The sequence below is a fragment of the Eptatretus burgeri genome, chromosome 16, assembly GCF_056783735.1.
Source record: "Eptatretus burgeri isolate ZD-2024b chromosome 16, Ebu_testis_v1, whole genome shotgun sequence".
NCBI lineage: Eukaryota > Metazoa > Chordata > Myxini > Myxiniformes > Myxinidae > Eptatretus > Eptatretus burgeri.
In genome coordinates this window covers 2648309-2666488 of record NC_140976.1, presented here as the reverse complement: position 1 = coordinate 2666488, position 18180 = coordinate 2648309, and the positions used below count along the sequence as shown (strand labels likewise).

General features: G+C 43.7%; 1 protein-coding gene across 8 annotated transcripts in view; it reads left to right on the top strand.

Annotated features, from left to right (window-relative positions):
- Positions 1–18180, top strand: part of LOC147010333 (transient receptor potential cation channel subfamily M member 2-like) — a 190132-nt gene that overhangs the window by 132611 nt on the left and 39341 nt on the right. For 7 of the 8 annotated variants that reach the window (XR_015052250.1, XM_085858980.1, XM_085858976.1 and 4 more), the window contains 2 exons: positions 9630–9801; positions 12275–12428. Coding sequence is in view for 7 of the 8 variants with exons in the window: in XM_085858980.1 (XP_085715106.1) it covers positions 9630–9801; positions 12275–12428 (326 nt within the window). In the remaining variant the exon portion in view is untranslated. Of the gene's footprint in view, positions 1–9629; positions 9802–10462; positions 10589–12274; positions 12429–18180 lie in introns of those variants that run through there. The other variant, XM_085858982.1, reaches the window with a different exon arrangement.

Below are 18180 nucleotides of genomic sequence, written 5' to 3'. Positions count from 1 at the left end.
AGGTCATATGGTTTGGTGGCCATCTTGAATTTAGCCTAAAACCTTCAAACATCTTCTCCAGAACGGCTGGTCAGATCAAGGGGAAACGTCACACACATATTGCACAGGATTAGGGAATATAATTTTGTTAATTTCTAATTGATACATCACATGGTTTGGCAGCCATGTTGGATTAAAGAAAAATATTAAATAATTTTTTCTCTGGAACCACTTAACCTATCAAAGCGAAACTTGGCAACTGTAATCTCCCGCCTTTCCTGCAAATGCAGTAAAAATTATGACATCACAAGTCACATGGTTTGGTGGCCATCTTGGATAGGAAAACCCACCTTTTCCGATTAACACGAAACTTCACACCTGTGTTCCACTACACGATTGGAAGCAAAATGTAAATTTATGATGTCATAGGTCACATGGTTCGTCAGCCATCTTGGATTGAAAATTAATGAATTTTAAAAATCTTCTTATCCAGAACGGCTGGACAGATTGAGGCAAAAATTCACACACACTTTCCCCAAGACATCCTTTCACAAGTTTTTAATTTTTAATTGATAGGTCACATGGTTTGGTGGCCATATTGAATTTACCCGAAAACATTCAAACATCTTCTCCAGAACGGCTGGACAGATCAAGGGGAAACTTCACAAACATATTGCACACGAGCAGTGAATATAAGTTTGTTAATTTTTAATTGATAGGTCACATGGTTTGGCAGCCATGTTGAATTGAAGGATAAATATTAATTAATGTTTACTCTGTAACCGCTGCTTCTATATATGCGAAACTTCACATTTATTATCGAGCCGACATGTGAAACATGGGTTTGAAATTTCAACCCGATCAGCCACACGGTTTGGCAGCCAGAATTATTTAATTATTTGAATCTGAGAACTTTTAGATTTTTATTTTTTCCAGAAGGCTCACTTGGCTGCACCTGAATGCGTTTGAGGATACAGGAATAGCAATTCAATTGATACCGACAATGTCCCCAGGAAAAAGGGCTAACTGCATACGTAATAAGTTGATTGAACACTTTGTGTTACTCGGTTCGTAACTCGTCAGTCCCGCGCTGTATCGAAGCAGGGCTGTATTTGTATCACTATTAAATAATGTTATCTTTGGAACCACTTCTCCTATCGAAGGGAAAGTTTGCAAAATTCTCATTTAAGTCTCACGTTGTATCAGAGGTGGACGTCTGGGTGCCCGGTCATCACTGCCAGCAGTTATAAAGTGGCAGTTCCAGTTATTATTATTGTTTGAGAGAGTTTTCATCAGATTAGGTCATGGAAGTGTTGTAGAAAAAAATCGTGAGGTGAATGGTGAAATTGGATCGATAAACGCAGGGGGTCTAAACAGATCATGTGGTTATGGGAGAAGCACTTGGCTCTGGGAGCTGTATCATCAAAAGTGAAATTCTTTATTTAAAATAAGGATTGCGTAACATTTGGAAAAGGGAAGGTTGAAGTAAAATTGTGGAAGTGTGTGGTGAATTTGGACGGTAAACGCAGTATGAAGCTGCTGGGTCGATGAAAAGTACCAGGAAGAGTCGAGAGAGACACATGGTTTCAGGAGGTGTCAAGTTCGAAAGGATACAAGGAAAAATTATTATTTTTTTGATGTATTTTTGAAGAACAGGTAAGATTTTGGAGTGGAAGGTTGTACATCGGAAGAAATCGTGAAGGTAATGGCGAGAGAGGGTCAGCTCAGTAGAATAAAGATGGGGTGCCTGCAGGACGAAGAAGAAGAAGAGGAGGTTGCAGAAGAATAAGAAGAAGAATCGAGACTTCTGAGTGTGCAAGGAGAAAGGTAGTTTTTTTATTTTTATTTAAGACAATAAATAGTGTTTAGTTGGGAGGGATGGGGGATGTTGGGAAAGTGGGGAAGATAGAAATTGAAGGTAATGGGGAGAAAATACAAATAAACACAATCACACCCTGAGGGGAACGATGGGTAGGCCTCAAGCACTCGGTTAGACAAGGTCAACGAAAACTCAAAATAGCACGATTTTTGAAACAAAACCGAACTAGGAACACACAGTAACATGCAGGTGAGAAAATAAACAGTTAAAACGGGACAGATAACAACCGGAAACTTAACTTTGAGATTGACAGCAGAGAGCTCTGAAGGAGACCTGCCAACACTCCAAACCCAGAACTGGAAGTGAGATGGTGGTGAACAGCTGTTTTGAAGACCTGGAGGGAGGAGTTGGATTGAAGAAAGTGTGGAAGTTTGTTCCTGAGGTGGGAAAAAAAGACGAATTAAAGAGTGAAGGTGAGCAGTGATTCTTGATTTTGGCAGTTTCACCAGAAGGGGGTTGCTGGCAGATCTTGAATGCCCTGAGGAAATATAAAGGGGACAGATCACAGACAGAGCAAAGGGGGAGGGGGGTGTAAGGCTGGAGAGGAGACTATAAAAGACAGCAAGACCACCGACCTGCTTCCAATGAGAGTGAGAGACCCAAAGACTCAGCTTCATCACTGGAAATACCAATTATCCTAAAAGCCTTTGTTTCCATAGTGTGAAGTTGAGCTATGTGTGAGGCAGGAGCACCACCCCATCAGGCTGTGGATGAAAGCTTTGCACATGATCAGGAGCTCAGGTGTGCCAAGGAAGGACTTTGTATGACGTAGGATGCCCAGTTGACGATTGGCTTTGGAGGCCAGCTTGGAAATGTGGTTTTCCCAGGAAAAATTGTGGTACATATTGAGACCCAAAAGGTTGAATGAAAGTACTTCTTCAAGAATATTGTTGAGAAAGTAGATAGGGTGGAGGGGTTTCCAGATTGTCTTTTTGGAGAGACATGGTGAGGGTGTGAGATTTGTCAGGATTGAAAGACATATTCCAAGTGTTTGACCAGCTTGTGATTTTATGCAGGTCTGCATGGAGTGAAGAGGCTGCTGCCTGCTGATTAGTGGGATGAGAGATTGTACGAAAGAGGGTGGAGTCATCAGCAAAGAGATAAAGAGGATTTTCCAGGGAATCAGAGATTATTAATGAAAACCAGAAATAGCACAGGTCCCAGAACACTGCCTTGAGGGACTCCAGCCTGAACATGAAGAGGAGATCAGAGAACTCCATTAAGAGCCACGCGTTGGCTGCGACAGGAGAGGAAGTCCACGAGATGTGAGTGGAGATGTCCTTGGATACCATAAGAAGAGAGTTTGGTGAGCAGTATGGGATGCCAAACCATATTGAAAGCTTACAATATGTCTGGGTAGATGGCTGTGTTCTCATTTTTAGCAGCGTCTCGCGTAGCGAACGCTGCTCTCAGAGAGGTCGGCGTTGTTCTTATTTTTCTTCTTCTTGTTCTTCTTGTGAAGTCACAACCTTTATATTAGGACTCGGCTCTTTTATATACAGTATCCGGATCTCCTTAAATACTAAACACATGTACACATCCTCGCATTGAGGTTGCCTTTTGAGAGCATCTATCATGAACTTTTGAATATATTCGGACATTTGCTTTAAAGTTTCGAAAAATTCACGTTACTATTTAAAGATGATTCCATTTAATGTGTTGTTATTTCGTAAATACAGTATTTATTGAGTAAATACACTATATTTCGTAAATACGTAAATACACTATGACGGGTTTCACTTTTGGCGTAATCGAGGCATGTGACGAAATATCAGAAGTTGTTTTTTTTATTATTTTTTTTTTAGCCGACAAAACCTTGAGGACGCTGCTCTTGGACACATTTGTCCTTGTTTGCATTTAGGACCTCCATCCATTGTTGGGAGAGCAGAAGTAGCACGTCCAGGGTTGAGTGATCTGGTATAAATCCAAATTGATGGTAAGAAATCAAGACATCGGAGAAGAGGAAGGATTTCATGTTGGAGCAGATGATGGAATCCATAAATTTGCTGAACATTGGGAGCAGGCTGATTGGTCTGATGTTGCAGGGATCTGTTTTTACACCTTTTTTATGCAGACGTTAATATTTTTCTGATTTCCATGCAGATGGCAGATGACCTTGAGAAAATGAGTGGGTGAATAGAACAGAGAGAGGGTGAGCAAGAGCAGCAGATCAGAAGACCACACGCACAATTTTGATGACACCTCACCACAACCTTTATCATCCATGATGTACCAAAGTTTGTTCATGGCATGAAAAAAAAAAACAAATCCAGAGCTATTTACTTTCTTCTCCATTACATATCTTGTGGGTCATCCATGCCTACCAGTGGTTCCTTGGTTATCTTATCCAACCACTACCAAGTGAGCGCCAAGGGGTATTGCCCTTATGTTGAAGTTTCCCTTCTGGATGCAGTCAATTCAAGAGAGAATTTAAAAAATATTTTCCTTCAATCCAATATGGCTGCCAAACCATGTGACTTATCAATTATCCATGTACACCTTTGTATCCCTAAGGCTTGGGGAATGTGTGTGAAGTTTCCCCTCGATCTGTCTGTCCAATATGGTAAATTGAATATGACTGCTAAACCATGTTTTTTTTTTTTTTTTTTTTTTTTTTTTTTTTTTTTTGTATACCTTGGTCGAGGCTCGTATGAGAGCTAACACACAACTCACAGCAAGGAGGCATGAGACAAGAGGGGCGGGAGTGGAAGGGACAAAACATTGGGGAACAGACACAGGTGAACTGTGGAAGGGAGAGGGATGGGGATGGGACGGGGAACATGGCGAGGGAAGATGGACATTAAAGGGACTTTCAGGAAGGAAAGCAGGAGAATTGAAGCAAGTGGGCTTGCGTGGATTATCGGGGGTAGAAAAGCTCGAGGATTTGCATGCGGGAAGATAAGAGGTGGTGGTGAACAGCTGTTTTGAAAGCCTGAAGGGAAGAATGGGAAAGAATAGAGTGAGGAAGTTTATTCCAAAGGCGGGAAAAAAGAGGAATGAAAGAGTGAAGATGAGCAGTGATTCGTGATTTTGGTAGTTTTACCAGAAGGGGGTTGTTGGCGGACCTGAGCGCGCTGTGGAAATGTGGGTGGGACAAATCGCAGAGAGAGCAGGGGGGCAAGGCTGGAGAGGAGTCGGTAGAAGACAGAAAGACCACCGACCAACCTGCGGTGATTGAGTGAGAGGCCCAAAGACTCAGCTTCATTGCGGGAGATGCCAATGATCTTAAAAGCCCTGGTTTCGACAGCGTGAAGCCGAGAAAGGTGGGAGGCAGGAGCACCAGCCCAGAGGGGAGAGCAGTACTCCATCAGGCTACGGACAAAAGCTTTGTAAGTGGTCAGGAGCTCAAGAGGGCTGAGGAAGGACTTTGCACGACGGAGGATTCCCAGTCGGCGACTGGCTTTTGAGGCAAGGTTGGAAATGTGACTTTCCCAGGAAAGGTCATGGCAGATAGTGAGACCCAGAAGCTTGAAAGAAAAGACTTCTTCCAGAGGATTGTTGAGAAAGTGGATGGGGGGTTTTGTAAACGGTCCTTTCAAGAGACATAGTGAGAGTGTGAGATTTGTGTGGATTGAAAGACATGTTCCACGTGTTGGACCAGTTTGTGATTTTATCCAGATCTGCAGTGAGCGAAGAAGCTGCTGCTTGCCGGTCTGAGGGATGACAGATGGTACGGCAGAGGGTTGAGTCATCGGCAAAGAGAAATAGAGGATTTTCCAGAGAGTCCGAGAGATCATTGATGAAAACCAGAAAAAGAACAGGGCCCAGAACGCTACCTTGAGGAACTCCAGCCTGCACAGGAAGAGGGGATGAAAGAACTCCATTTAGGGCCACACGTTGACTGCGACAGGAGAGGAAGTCTGCGAGCCATGAGTGGAGATGGCCTGAATACCATGGGCAGAGAGTTTGGTGAGTAGGGCAGGGTGCCAGACTGTGTCAAAGCACGTGATATGTCCAGGGATACGGCTCGGATTTCCTGTCTGGCATTGAGGACCTCCATCCATTGATGGGAGAGCAGTAGCAGCATATCTAGGGTAGAGTGACCTGGTCTGAAACCAAATTGATGATTGGAAATCAAGCCATTGGAGAAGAGGAAGGATTTCCACGTCCTGAAGCGATGATGGATTCCATAACCTTGCTGATGATTGGGAGAAGGCTGATTGGTCTATAGTTACAGGGATCTGTTTTTGCACCTTTTTTATGCAGGGCAGTGATGTTAGCAGATTTCCAAGCAGATGGCAGATGACCTTGGGAAAATGAGAGGGTGAATAGAACAGAGAGAGGGTGAGCAAGAGCAGAAGAGCAGGCTTTGAGGACACGTGGGCTGATGCCGTCTGGACCGGTTGCAGAATCTGACTCGAGGTTTGAAAGCAAGCTCTCCACCTTGTCAGGAGAAAAGGATACAGAGTCCAGGGACAGTTGGGTGCGACTGGGTAAAGTGGGTAGAGATAGTGATGGGTTTGGGACACAAGATTTAGCTGCAAACACCGAGTTTAGACATTCAGCTTTATCACGTGTGGAATCAGCAGTGCGGCCATTTGAGGTAAGGGAGGGATGGAGGGGGAACATACACCAGAAACAGATTTGATTAAACGCCACCAGGATTTTGAGGAGGGAGAGAGGTTTGAGAGTTCAGACTTGAGATGAGAAAGATGTTGTTTTCTGCTCTCCTGAGGGTAGCTACACACTTGTTCCGAGCTTTGTGGAAAGAACTGAGATTGCCCTCAGTTGGGTTTGCTTTCCATGAGGCAATGGCAAGTTGTTTCAGGACAACTGCCTCGCCACAAGCTTCAGTAAACCAAGGGCGGGAGGAAGGGTAAGACAACTGAACACGAGAGGGGATAAATCTGTGCATGAGGGAGAGCAAGTTTCTTTGAAAGAATTCCCAGGATGAGTTGATGTTTGAGAAAGTAGTGATAGGAGACCAGTCTGTAAGTTTGATGGCTGCTCGGAGACCCTGCCAGTCGGCTTGAGTGAAATGCCAGACTCGACGGCGGTGAGGTGGTTCTCTGATAACAGCCAGAGAGATGTCCACTTTAATAAGGACGTGGTCAGAAGAACCAATTGGAGCGAAGGAAGAGCAGCAGATATTGTCAGGGAAATTTGTCAAAATCAGATCCAGAAGAGATGGAGTACCATGTGACATATGATGTCATTGATGGGGCACTTTTTGTTCTTCATTGATAGGCGTTTGCACTTGTTAATTTTCACCTCGACCTGTTCAGCCATTTCTGCGATTTTGGAAGGTTAAAAATAAATGGCTGACACACCATGTGACCTATGAAGTCATAATTACTATTAAAACATTTTACATGATTCGTCGCACCAATCGTGAAAATTTCCTGTCAATCTGACAAGTGGTTGCAGAGAAAAAGGAATAACAAAATGCCGACGCATACATGCGTTCTTCATACATACTGTATATGACCAATTCCTTAACCCTGCTTTTCGCTTTGTGAGCATGGGCTAACATGCTCAAGTGGCATCAAAATATGAAAACTTTGGATGGGGATGAATACTTTTGCAGGCCACTCTATGTTGTGATAACTAATTTAATCTCACTAAATCATTTGCCTGTGTAGGACTTGGATAATTTACTTCTAAACTTTTTTCATATCAATATTTTTTGTGATAAAGTACTGCATTGTTGCAGACCCGGGGTCGCAGTAGTACGAGGGTGTGGGTATGGCCGGTTCTCCCTCGAACTCGCCGAGAATCGAGGCCATCGCACACGAATAAGTCTGTCACGGTGGGCCACTAATCGACCGCGAATGCCAATAATTTAACCATGTGACCCAGTGTCCTCCATCTGACTACCGTTTAGCTGGGAACATGCAACCGCCTTATCAGGGAATCGCCACCTCCGTGTTGTGCTGCTCTTAACTTTATTGGATCTTCATTAAGGTGGCCAAGTTTCCCGCAAGCACAATGTCGGACTGATGTGAGAGCCAATTAGTTGGAGGATTATAATCTCCTGGCTAATCTATGTCCGGATATTGCTGGATCAATAAGGGGAAAGGACAGGCACAGACAGATAGAAAGGAAAATGTCAACAAGGCAATTTATTAACAGCAGGCAATGGAGGGTACAGGTAAGGAGGGAAGGGAACTCAAGGGCTTTAATGGAGTCAAGGAGGTAACCAGAGCAGGAAAAGGGGAAATGCAATGAAAGGCAATGAAGGTGTGTATTTACAAAAAGGAAAGAAAATGCACAAGTTGCAGATTAGCTTAACCTATTCCTTACCTTCTGGATAACATAACAGGGTACCCATCAGACCACAAACACACGGGGGGATAATTTGGTGGGGCAGGGTGGCCTCAGCCTACCATACATTGAACCGTCGCCCTGCCCAGCCTGATACCACTCTCCCTGCCACTCTCCGGAACGGCCCTGACACTGCACTTCACAATCGAGGGTCCATGAGTTCCGTCAGGAGCATCCTGCTGACAACCACGAGCACCGCAGATCTCTGCCAAAGTGTCCAGGACCAGGGAAGAAAGTCAGGGTTATGACCAGGGCAGAGAGAGGGAACGAGTGTGATGACCAGGGCAGTGAGAGATTGAGAGTGAATGCAACTGCCAGAACCAAGAGAGAGCGAGAAATAGCGCATCAAGCACAGCTGTATCACCCCAATGGCAGGCAGGGCCAAAGAGCTGCACGTCAGATCTTCCAAGGGAGCCTGGGACCAGCTATTGGGCCATGTGAAATCTTATGAACTGGCCCCATTGCTGCCAGTGGGGGATTCCTCTGCAGCCCCACCCATTCTGCTACCCACCTGGATATGCACTCTTTTGGCCCTTCCGGCAGTCACCAGGAGCGCAGCTCTACACTTAACATGGGGAAATCCCTTCCATCCCCATGCACCTGGGATGAACCCCACACGTTCAAAAATGTCCACGGGACAAAGCCAGGAAATGGGGCAATTATGGCAGGGAGGCTGTGCCGTGTCCTGGTCCATTTACTGGTCGTGTTTACGTGGAGGGAATGAACGGGGATTAGGAAAACGAAATACAGTGTAGGGGTAGATGGCAATAAGTTACATTACAGGATAGATGTCCATGCAAATGAACAGACAAACAAGGACTTTGTGTTTGATTTAAACAATAAATGGGAATTTGGGGTGCACTTCCAAAGGCATGGCTTCAGCGAAGTGTTATTCGCCCATACTGAGCAGCCATGGTAGTAAAACAAAGCATGCTCAACATGGCGACGGCAGTCATGGCACATGTCATGATGCACTGATGGTGCTATTATCCCATTGGATTGAGAGGGGGTGCTAACGACCCAACCCAACGCATTTAATTACATCATTATCCCTATAGGGAAGGCGCTGTTCTTAACGTACATTACGGAAATAACTATTCTAAGAGACTATGTGCTGTGTTGCTCCAGCGCATGCTCTCATACCTGACTTGACCTGACCTGCTGTGTGCGTTTCAATTTTGGCATGCGGTTTATAAAACCACATGTTTATAAAACAATATATTTATCGTTCAGTGTTTCACAAGAAATGGATATTGATTTGTCAAATTATTACACAAAAGCACAGGATGAACGTAGAACCATCCTTTCTGACATGTCATTTATATTAGATTAAAAACAATATCATAAAAAAATTCATTGTTGAGATGAAATAATACGTATAAACATAATTCACCGCAACATTTGGAAATTTCTTCGAGATGTACCACATTGCGATGGAGATGTACCACAGACTATCTCGCATGTATGATAATTCCAACCGACGATCGGCTGTTTCCTGTGCCTGCAGGTGGAAGACCTCATTTTCTTCCTGGTTCTGTTGATCATGTGCATATTCGCGTATGGGGTGAGCACACAAAGCCTCCTCGTCCACAATGAGCAGCGTGCAGACTCGCTGCTGAAAGGGATTTTTTCCCGCCCTTACCTCATCCTCTTTGGTGAAATGCCTGAAAGTATTTTCGGTACGTACGTATGAAGCTGCTTCTCTTGGTGTTCTAACCAGTGCTTTGTACTCAGACATGTTTTTGATTTCACAATCTTATGGTGTACACACACTACAATGTCCCTCTTCCCTGCATGGCTAAAAAGGCACCACCATTGTGGCCTTATTTTGCCTTATTAGTTCATCATCGGGAAGATGTTTTCACCAACTATGGTCAAGTAATAGACACTAGATTAGTATGATATTGTTTACATTAATAAAAAAAACACCAGGATGACTGTTTATATGCTAAAAAAAAGTACCTGCATTCGATGGTATTGATTAAAAAAAAACACCTGGATGACTATTTCTATGCTAAAAAGTACCTGCATTAGATGGTATTGATTTTTTTCAAAAAATAAAGAAAAACCACCTGCATTTGAGGGACAGTCGTGAACAAATGATTTGGCTATCAAGGGTGTTTTTGATTTATTGATGAATCAATTAATAGATGAATTTTTCATTTTTTGATGACTTCCTTAGTTTTCAAAAGTTAAAATTTTGGATGAAATGGTGGTGGTTTAGGTATGCGATGAACTAATTGGTTAAAAAAACAATTAATTTTACAATTTTTATTTATTTTAATTGTGCAATTAATCAATCATTCAATTATTTACACCGCTCTCTCCCATTTCTGGCAGCATGTGCTGAATGGTGACTTCACTGCGTGCCAAAGCCACCCTGGCAATTTTGCATGCTGGAGGATGTTATTATCTTGCCAAAACGAAGTTTTTGCAAGATATGTTAGTCAGCTTGTATGTTTTTTTTTTTTGTTTGTTTGCTTTTGTTTTTTTTGTCTGTAATCACGTATCGATCACTCTGCAGAGCACAGTTATCAATGGAAATTTTTGTAACTTCGCATATCAGAGTCCTATAGAGGTCCCTTTCAGCACATGAAATTTTCAAGGTTAAGGTTTGTTATGAAATGTCACATTTCATAGTCACATGCTATGAAATAAATGTCAATTTTAATCTGGTATGTGTTTTCATTGCCTCTCAGTATAGTTGGGTCGGGATTCAAACCCCGGCTCGACAGCTTTGAGGTGATTGTGCATTCCTCTAGTCTGGGCCATCCTGCCAGCATAAAATGTGTGTAACACTTTTTTTTGTTTTAAACCCAAGAACACTAACGTGTCTCACAAGTAATGTTATCTATAACTTGGGGTATGACATACCCGAAAAGGAAAAATAAAAAAATAAATATTTCCATTCACTATTTAAGTAAAAAAACATTATTAGTTTGTTAATAATGATCGAAGGCACATTCCAAGATCATTTATAGGCATTACCTATATCTTAGCTGCACTAAGATATACACATCTCACACTCTTCTTTGACATCTTGTATTATTTTCAGGTTCTGTCTCTGCACAAGTTATGTGAAGGAATATATCACTGCCTGAAAACAATTAAGAAATCACAAATTGTAAACACCGTATTTTAAGTGCGTCAATATATTCCATGATCTGGGCATCTTATACCCCACATTAATGTATAAAGGAGTAGCCTTGAAACACTAATGTTTGGTAGAAGATGCCCAGACCATGCTATATTAAAAAAAAAACAGGAAAGAGCAGAGTGACTTACCCTTCCTCAGTGATGTCTGCCCATGCACTGAAGGTATACGGAGTCCCAAGCTCTGTCTCATGGGATAACCTAGTGGAGCATCAAGCTATTCACTGTGTGTGGGTACCTCATACCTCACGTTGGGGTTCTTGAGTTAAATCAGAATAAAAGCATAACATAGTTTCACTGCAAGGGCACTCGGTAGAGTGCATACCACCGCCATGTAATGTCTGATCCATGAGAACATATCAGGCCCAATACATTTTTGAGATATCGTGCTGTCGGCACTATATCGTTTTTGGCCCTATCTCTCAATGGTGAAGAATCACTTTAAAAATTCAACAATTCTCGCATCCTGATACAGATCTTCACCAAAATCGAATCAGTCCGTCCTTGTAACACACCCAATGTGTCCACGAAGTTTCGTCTGATATCGTTCACAACTTTTTGAGATATTATGCTATATATAGTTTTTGGCCCTATCTCTCAATGGTGAAGAATCACTGAAAAAATTATACTACCTGGATCTGGAGCTTCACTAAAATCTAATCAGGTCATCCTTGTCACACACCCAACCTGCTCACCGAATTTCATCCAAATCCGTCCACAACTTTTTGAGATATCCTGTACACAAACAGACAGATAGGGGTGAAAACATAACCTCCTTCGACCTTGATGGCTGAGGGAATGAATAAAATCTTTGAGACCAGATCATTGTGAGTGGATGAATGCTTTTGTAATAACCGACACAATGCGCTGTCCATTGAATTATTTAACTTCCAAGGAAAGAATAAGTGCAAGTGTGGGGACAAATAAAAGTTAAAACTTTTACCTTCCCAAGGCAAGAATCATCCTTGGATGAATAAACGTGTTGTCCGTGTGCACCAGGTAAAGCCACTGTTTCCTGCCCGACCAATGCCAGTGACTTTGAGAGCCCACACTCTCCCGATGAAGAGATCAATAGCTTAATAATCCTCTTCACCTGCATCTACCTCCTGTTTGCCAACATTCTCCTCCTCAACCTTCTCATCGCCATTTTCAAGTATGACTTGTACCCTTGCTCTTTCCCTTGAGTAACACACAAGTTTGAGAGACATTTTCATCTTATAATAGATGAGTGTGGATTGGCTCACTGTGCTCACCTCTCCACACATCGTTGCAGAGATTGACGTCACAGATTTTCAGTGTTATCATGATTAACACCAATCATAATACAAACATTTATTTTCTACAAATTTATATGTAATATTGGTGATGTATTTATTTGAAGGTCCAAGTTGTATAAATGATCAAGGGACTAAGCTGTCTAATCTGTCTGAAGGGTCCAAGAGGTCTCCAGTGTCTTTTTGATCTTTTGGGTCCTCGGGGTATTTTTAGGTCCTTGGGGACTTTTGTATCTTTTGGGATATTTAGGGTTTTTTTTAGGTCTTCGGGATCTTGGGGAATCAACGTTCAAACAGGACGTGATTAATAGGCATATCTTCAAGACTGATGGATGGCTTTACCGCCTCACCGACAGTTCTTTTCGTATATATACATATATATGTGTGTGTGTGTGTATGTATATATATATATATATATATATATATATATATATATATATATATATATATATATATATATACACATACACATACAGTCATGCGCCACTTAACGACGGGGTGACGTTCTGAGAAACACGTCGTTAAGCGACGTCGTCGTTGTGCGAACATCATTTTTTTTTTTCGTTTTCGTTTTTGAACATCGTACTTACACAAAACTACACACCTCGGCTATATGGTATAGCCTATTGCTCCTCGGATACAAACCTGTACAGCATGTTACTGTACTGAATACTGTTGGCAATTGTAGCACGCATCCAAGAGAGACTGAAGACACGTTAGTTTTACCTTTGTGCTGTTCATGATGGCCATCGGTGTTGTTAGCAGCAGCTTACAATCTCCTCTCGCATCCATTATTGAAAGATGAATCAATAGCGTTTGGATTTTACAAATACGTAATCATTGCATCGAAGTTATAATTTATAAATGAAGAAACGAGCTCCTGGCAATTGTGATATATATTTTCGGAACAGTGCCATTGTTTTAACAACATGAAAAGCTTCACCAAAAAGAAATTTGTGTTTTAATTTCGACTGTAACAACGATTTATTCGTTGAATTCTTCAATTCAAAGGTAATTTACTTGCTAGAAGGTAAACGTGCAAACATTGGTTCAGTTTGAAAGCCGCTTTCCTTGAATCCCGATTTAGCACGACCCTGCTTTTTTCGCGATGACATTTTATGGATCTCAACGATCACATTATAACAGGGCCACACTGTTGTTTATTATCATTATGAAGTATTATGCACTGTACAGCATACATAATTGTAGGTGCTATTTTTATACGACTGGCAGCGCTACGTCGGCTACATCACTCGGCGATAGGAATTTTTCAGCTACATTTTTTTTTTTCTTCAGAGCTGTCAGATCCGTTGTATATGCGATCCGTCGTTGCCCGGAACATTGTTAAGCGGCGCATGACTGTGTGTGTGTGTGTGTGTGTGTGTGTGTGTGTGTGTGTGTGTGTGTGTGTGTGTGTGTGTGTGTGTGTGTGCGTGTGGGTGTGTGTGTGTGTGTGTGTGTGTGTGTGTGTGTGTGTGTGTGTGTGTGTGTGTGTGTGTGTGTGTGTGTGTGTATGTATATATCTTCTTCTTCTTGTTCTTTCGGCTGGTCCCGTTCGGGGTCGCCACAGCGGATCATCCATATGATCCGCATAGTGATTTGGCACATGTTTTACGCCGGATGCCCTTCCTGACGCAACCCTGGTCGCCTCTTACGACACAGGGATATGGGATACACACAGGGAGACTTCCGGTTCCGGTTTTGAGCGGCAAGAGGTCTCCTTCGGGGCTCCCTGCTGACATTCTCAAAGTTAAGTTCCGGTTGTTATTTGTCCCGTTTTAACTGTTTAATTTTCTCACCTACATGTTAATGTGTGTTCCTAGTTCGGTTTTGTTTCAAAAATCGTGCTATTTTGTGAGTATTTATGTCGACGTTCTTACTTGGTGTTTGAGGCCTAGTCCTAGGTTTGAGGCCTACCGGTTCCACTCGGTGTTCGATCGTTTTTTTTTGTTTCTTTGTTTGTTTTTTCTCCCCATTCCTTCAATTTCTTTCTTCCTCATTACCTTCAATTTTCATCCTCCCCACTTTCCAAACATCCCCCATTCTCCCAACTAATCTCTTTCTTATCTCAAAAAAAAAAAAAAAATAAATAAATAAATAAATATACCCAACAACAACAACAACAACACGCTCACCTTCTCCCGATTCTGCTACTTCTTCTTCCTCTTAACTTCCTCCTCGTCTTCCTCGATTTCTTTTTTTTTTACACTTCCATGACCTAATCTGTTGAACTCTCTCATACATTAATATTAACAACAAAAACGATCTTATAATGCTTCATCTTCCTCTCTCACACATGTGGTACTCTTTACTGTTTCACAATGCACTTCTCTTCTGCTATTTTAACAGACTGCTCTCATTTCGACCTCTCCTTCATTCCTTGCCTAAAAAATCCAACTATTACAGCGCTTCTTCTCTCCATGCTCTGAATTCGCCTTCATTGCATCCATCAAGAATTGTGTTAAATCGCATCTCTGACCTAAAACTTTTAAAAACCACAGTTTGCCATGGATGCTCGCTTTCCATCAACCATTCTTTTTCCAACTTCAGTGCCAACTCACCCCCTCACCCCTCACTCTCACTCTCAAGCAACCATCCCACTCTTCTCCCTCCAAGCCTCCCTCTCACCTCTTTCAAAAATTCCCCCTCACCTTTCTCCCACCTTTCATCCCCTCACTCTTCCTTCTCTAAGTTGCCCCCCTCTCATCCACCAACCTGCCTCCCTCCACTGCCCTCTCACCTCCATCTCTTCACTCCACCTCCTCAAATCCTCAACTGCCATCTTCCTTGTCTCTTGTCCCCCCTCTCTCCCAGCACCACAGAGCCTTTTCTCCCTCCTCATTCGGCCCCCTCCCCTCGCTATTCTGCAATACCCCACACTCCTTCAGCAACCCTCCTTACCTCCCCCTCGTCCCTCATCCTACCCTCCCCCGCCCCTCCACCTCCTGCACCCAAAGCCTCCTCCCCTACCTCTTCATTAAAAGTGTGGACCTCAAATATCCGGGGCCTTCGCTCAAACCTTTCAGATCTTTCCATGCAGGTTGCCACTGATAAACCTGACATTATCTGCCTAACAGAAACTTTCCTCTCCCAAGGCGTGTCTGACTCCCAAGTATCTCTCCCTGGTTACTCCCTCTTACGGTATGACAGACCTGAGCCTCGTCCTGGTGGAGGTGTTGCTCTCTTCATCAAAGACTCTATTCCTCACTCTCCCTGCACTGCTCTCACTCCCCCACACCCCCAGGAATACCTCTGGCTTCGGCTTCCCCTCCACTCCCACCTCATGTTTATATGTGTACTGTACCGTCCACCGAACAGTGATGACTCCATCTACACCTCACTCTCCGAAAACATGGACCATCTTCTATCTTCTCATCCAAACTCTCTCTTCCTCTTATGTGGCGACTTCAATTGTCATCACGCCAGTTGGCTAGGTGTGGGTACCTCTCTCACCTGCCATGGGACATCAGCAAAAGCTTTCTGTGACTCATTGGGACTGACTCAATCGGTCAACTTCCCGACCCGGATCTCAACCAATGGTACTCCATCTCTTCTGGATCTGATTTTGACAAATTTCCCTGACAATATCTGCTGCTCTTCCTTTGGCCCAATTGGTTCTTCTGACCACGTCCTTGTTAAAGTGGACATCTCTCTGGCTGTCATCAGAGAACCACCTCACCGCCGTCGAGTCTGGCATTTCACTCAAGCCGACTGGCAGGGTCTCCGAGCAGCCATCAAACTTACAGACTGGTCTCCTATCACTACTTTCTCAAACATCAACTCATCCTGGGAATTCTTTCAAAGAAACTTGCTCTCCCTCATGCACAGATTTATCCCCTCTCGTGTTCAGTTGTCTTACCCTTCCTCCCGCCCTTGGTTTACTGAAGCTTGTGGTGAGGCAGTTGTCCTGAAACAACTTGCCTTTGCCTCATGGAAAGCAAACCCAACTGAGAGCAATCTCACTTCTTTCCCACAAAGCTCGGAACAAGTGTGTATCTACCCTCAGGAGAGCCAGAAAACAACATCTTTCTCATCTCAAGTCTGAACTCTCAAACCTCTCTCCCTCCTCAAAATCCTGGTGGCGTTTAATCAAATCTGTTTCTGGTGTATGTTCCCCCTCCATCCCCTCCCTTACCTCAAATGGCCGCACTGCTGATTCCACACGTGATAAAGCTGAATGTCTAAACTCGGTGTTTGCAGCTAAATCTTGTGTCCCAAACCCATCACTATCTCTACCCACTTTACCCAGTCGCACCCAACTGTCCCTGGACTCTGTATCCTTTTCTCCTGACAAGGTGGAGAGCTTGCTTTCAAACCTCGAGTCAGATTCTGCAACCGGTCCAGACGGCATCAGGCCCCGTGTCCTCAAAGCCTGCTCTTCTGCTCTTGCTCACCCTCTCTCTGTTCTATTCACCCTCTCATTTTCCCAAGGTCATCTGCCATCTGCTTGGAAATCTGCTAACATCACTGCCCTGCATAAAAAAGGTGCAAAAACAGATCCCTGTAACTACAGACCAATCAGCCTTCTCCCAATCATCAGCAAGGTTATGGAATCCATCATTGCTTCAGACATGAAATCCTTCCTCTTCTCCAATGGCTTGATTTCCAATCATCAATTTGGTTTCAGACCAGGTCACTCTACCCTAGATATGCTGCTACTGCTCTCCCATCAATGGATGGAGGTCCTCAATGCCAGACAGGAAATCCGAGACAGTATCCCTGGACATATCACGTGCTTTTGACACAGTCTGGCACCCTGCCCTACTCACCAAACTCTCTTCCCATGGTATTCAAGGCCATCTCCACTCATGGCTCGCAGACTTCCTCTCCTGTCGCAGTCAACGTGTGGCCCTAAATGGAGTTCTTTCATCCCCTCTTCCTATGCAGGCTGGAGTTCCTCAAGGTAGCGTTCTGGGCCCTGTTCTTTTTCTGGTTTTCATCAATGATCTCTCGGACTCTCTGGAAAATCCTCTATTTCTCTTTGCCGATGACTCCACCCTCTGCCGTACCATCTGTCATCCCTCAGACCGGCAAGCAGCAGCTTCTTCGCTCACTGCAGATCTGGATAAAATCACAAACTGGTCAACACGTGGAGACATGTCTTTCCAATCCACACAAATCTCAGACTCTGACTATGGCTCTTCGAAAGGACCGTTTACAAAACCGCCCCATGCACTTTCTCAACAATCCTCTGGAAGAAGTCTTTTCTTTCAAGCTTCTGGGTCTCACTATGTGCCATGACCTTTGCTGGGAAAGTCACATTTCCAACCTCGCCTCAAAAGCCAGTCGCCGACTGAGGAATCCTCCGTCGTGCAAAGTCCTTCCTCGGCCCTCTTGAGCTCCTGACTACTTACAAAGCTTTTGTCCGTAGCCTGATGGAGTACTGCTCTCCCCTCTGGGCTGGTGCTCCTGCCTCCCACCTTTCTCGACTTCACGCTGTCGAAACCAGGGCTTTTAAGATCATTGGCATCTCCCGCAATGAAGCTGAGTCTTTGGGCCTCTCACTCCAATCACCGCAGGTTGGTCGGTGGTCTTTCTGTCTTCTACCGACTCCTCTCCAGCCCCCCCCCCCTGCTCTCTCTGCAATTTGTCCCAACCACATTTGCACAGGGCGCTCAAGGTCCGCCAACA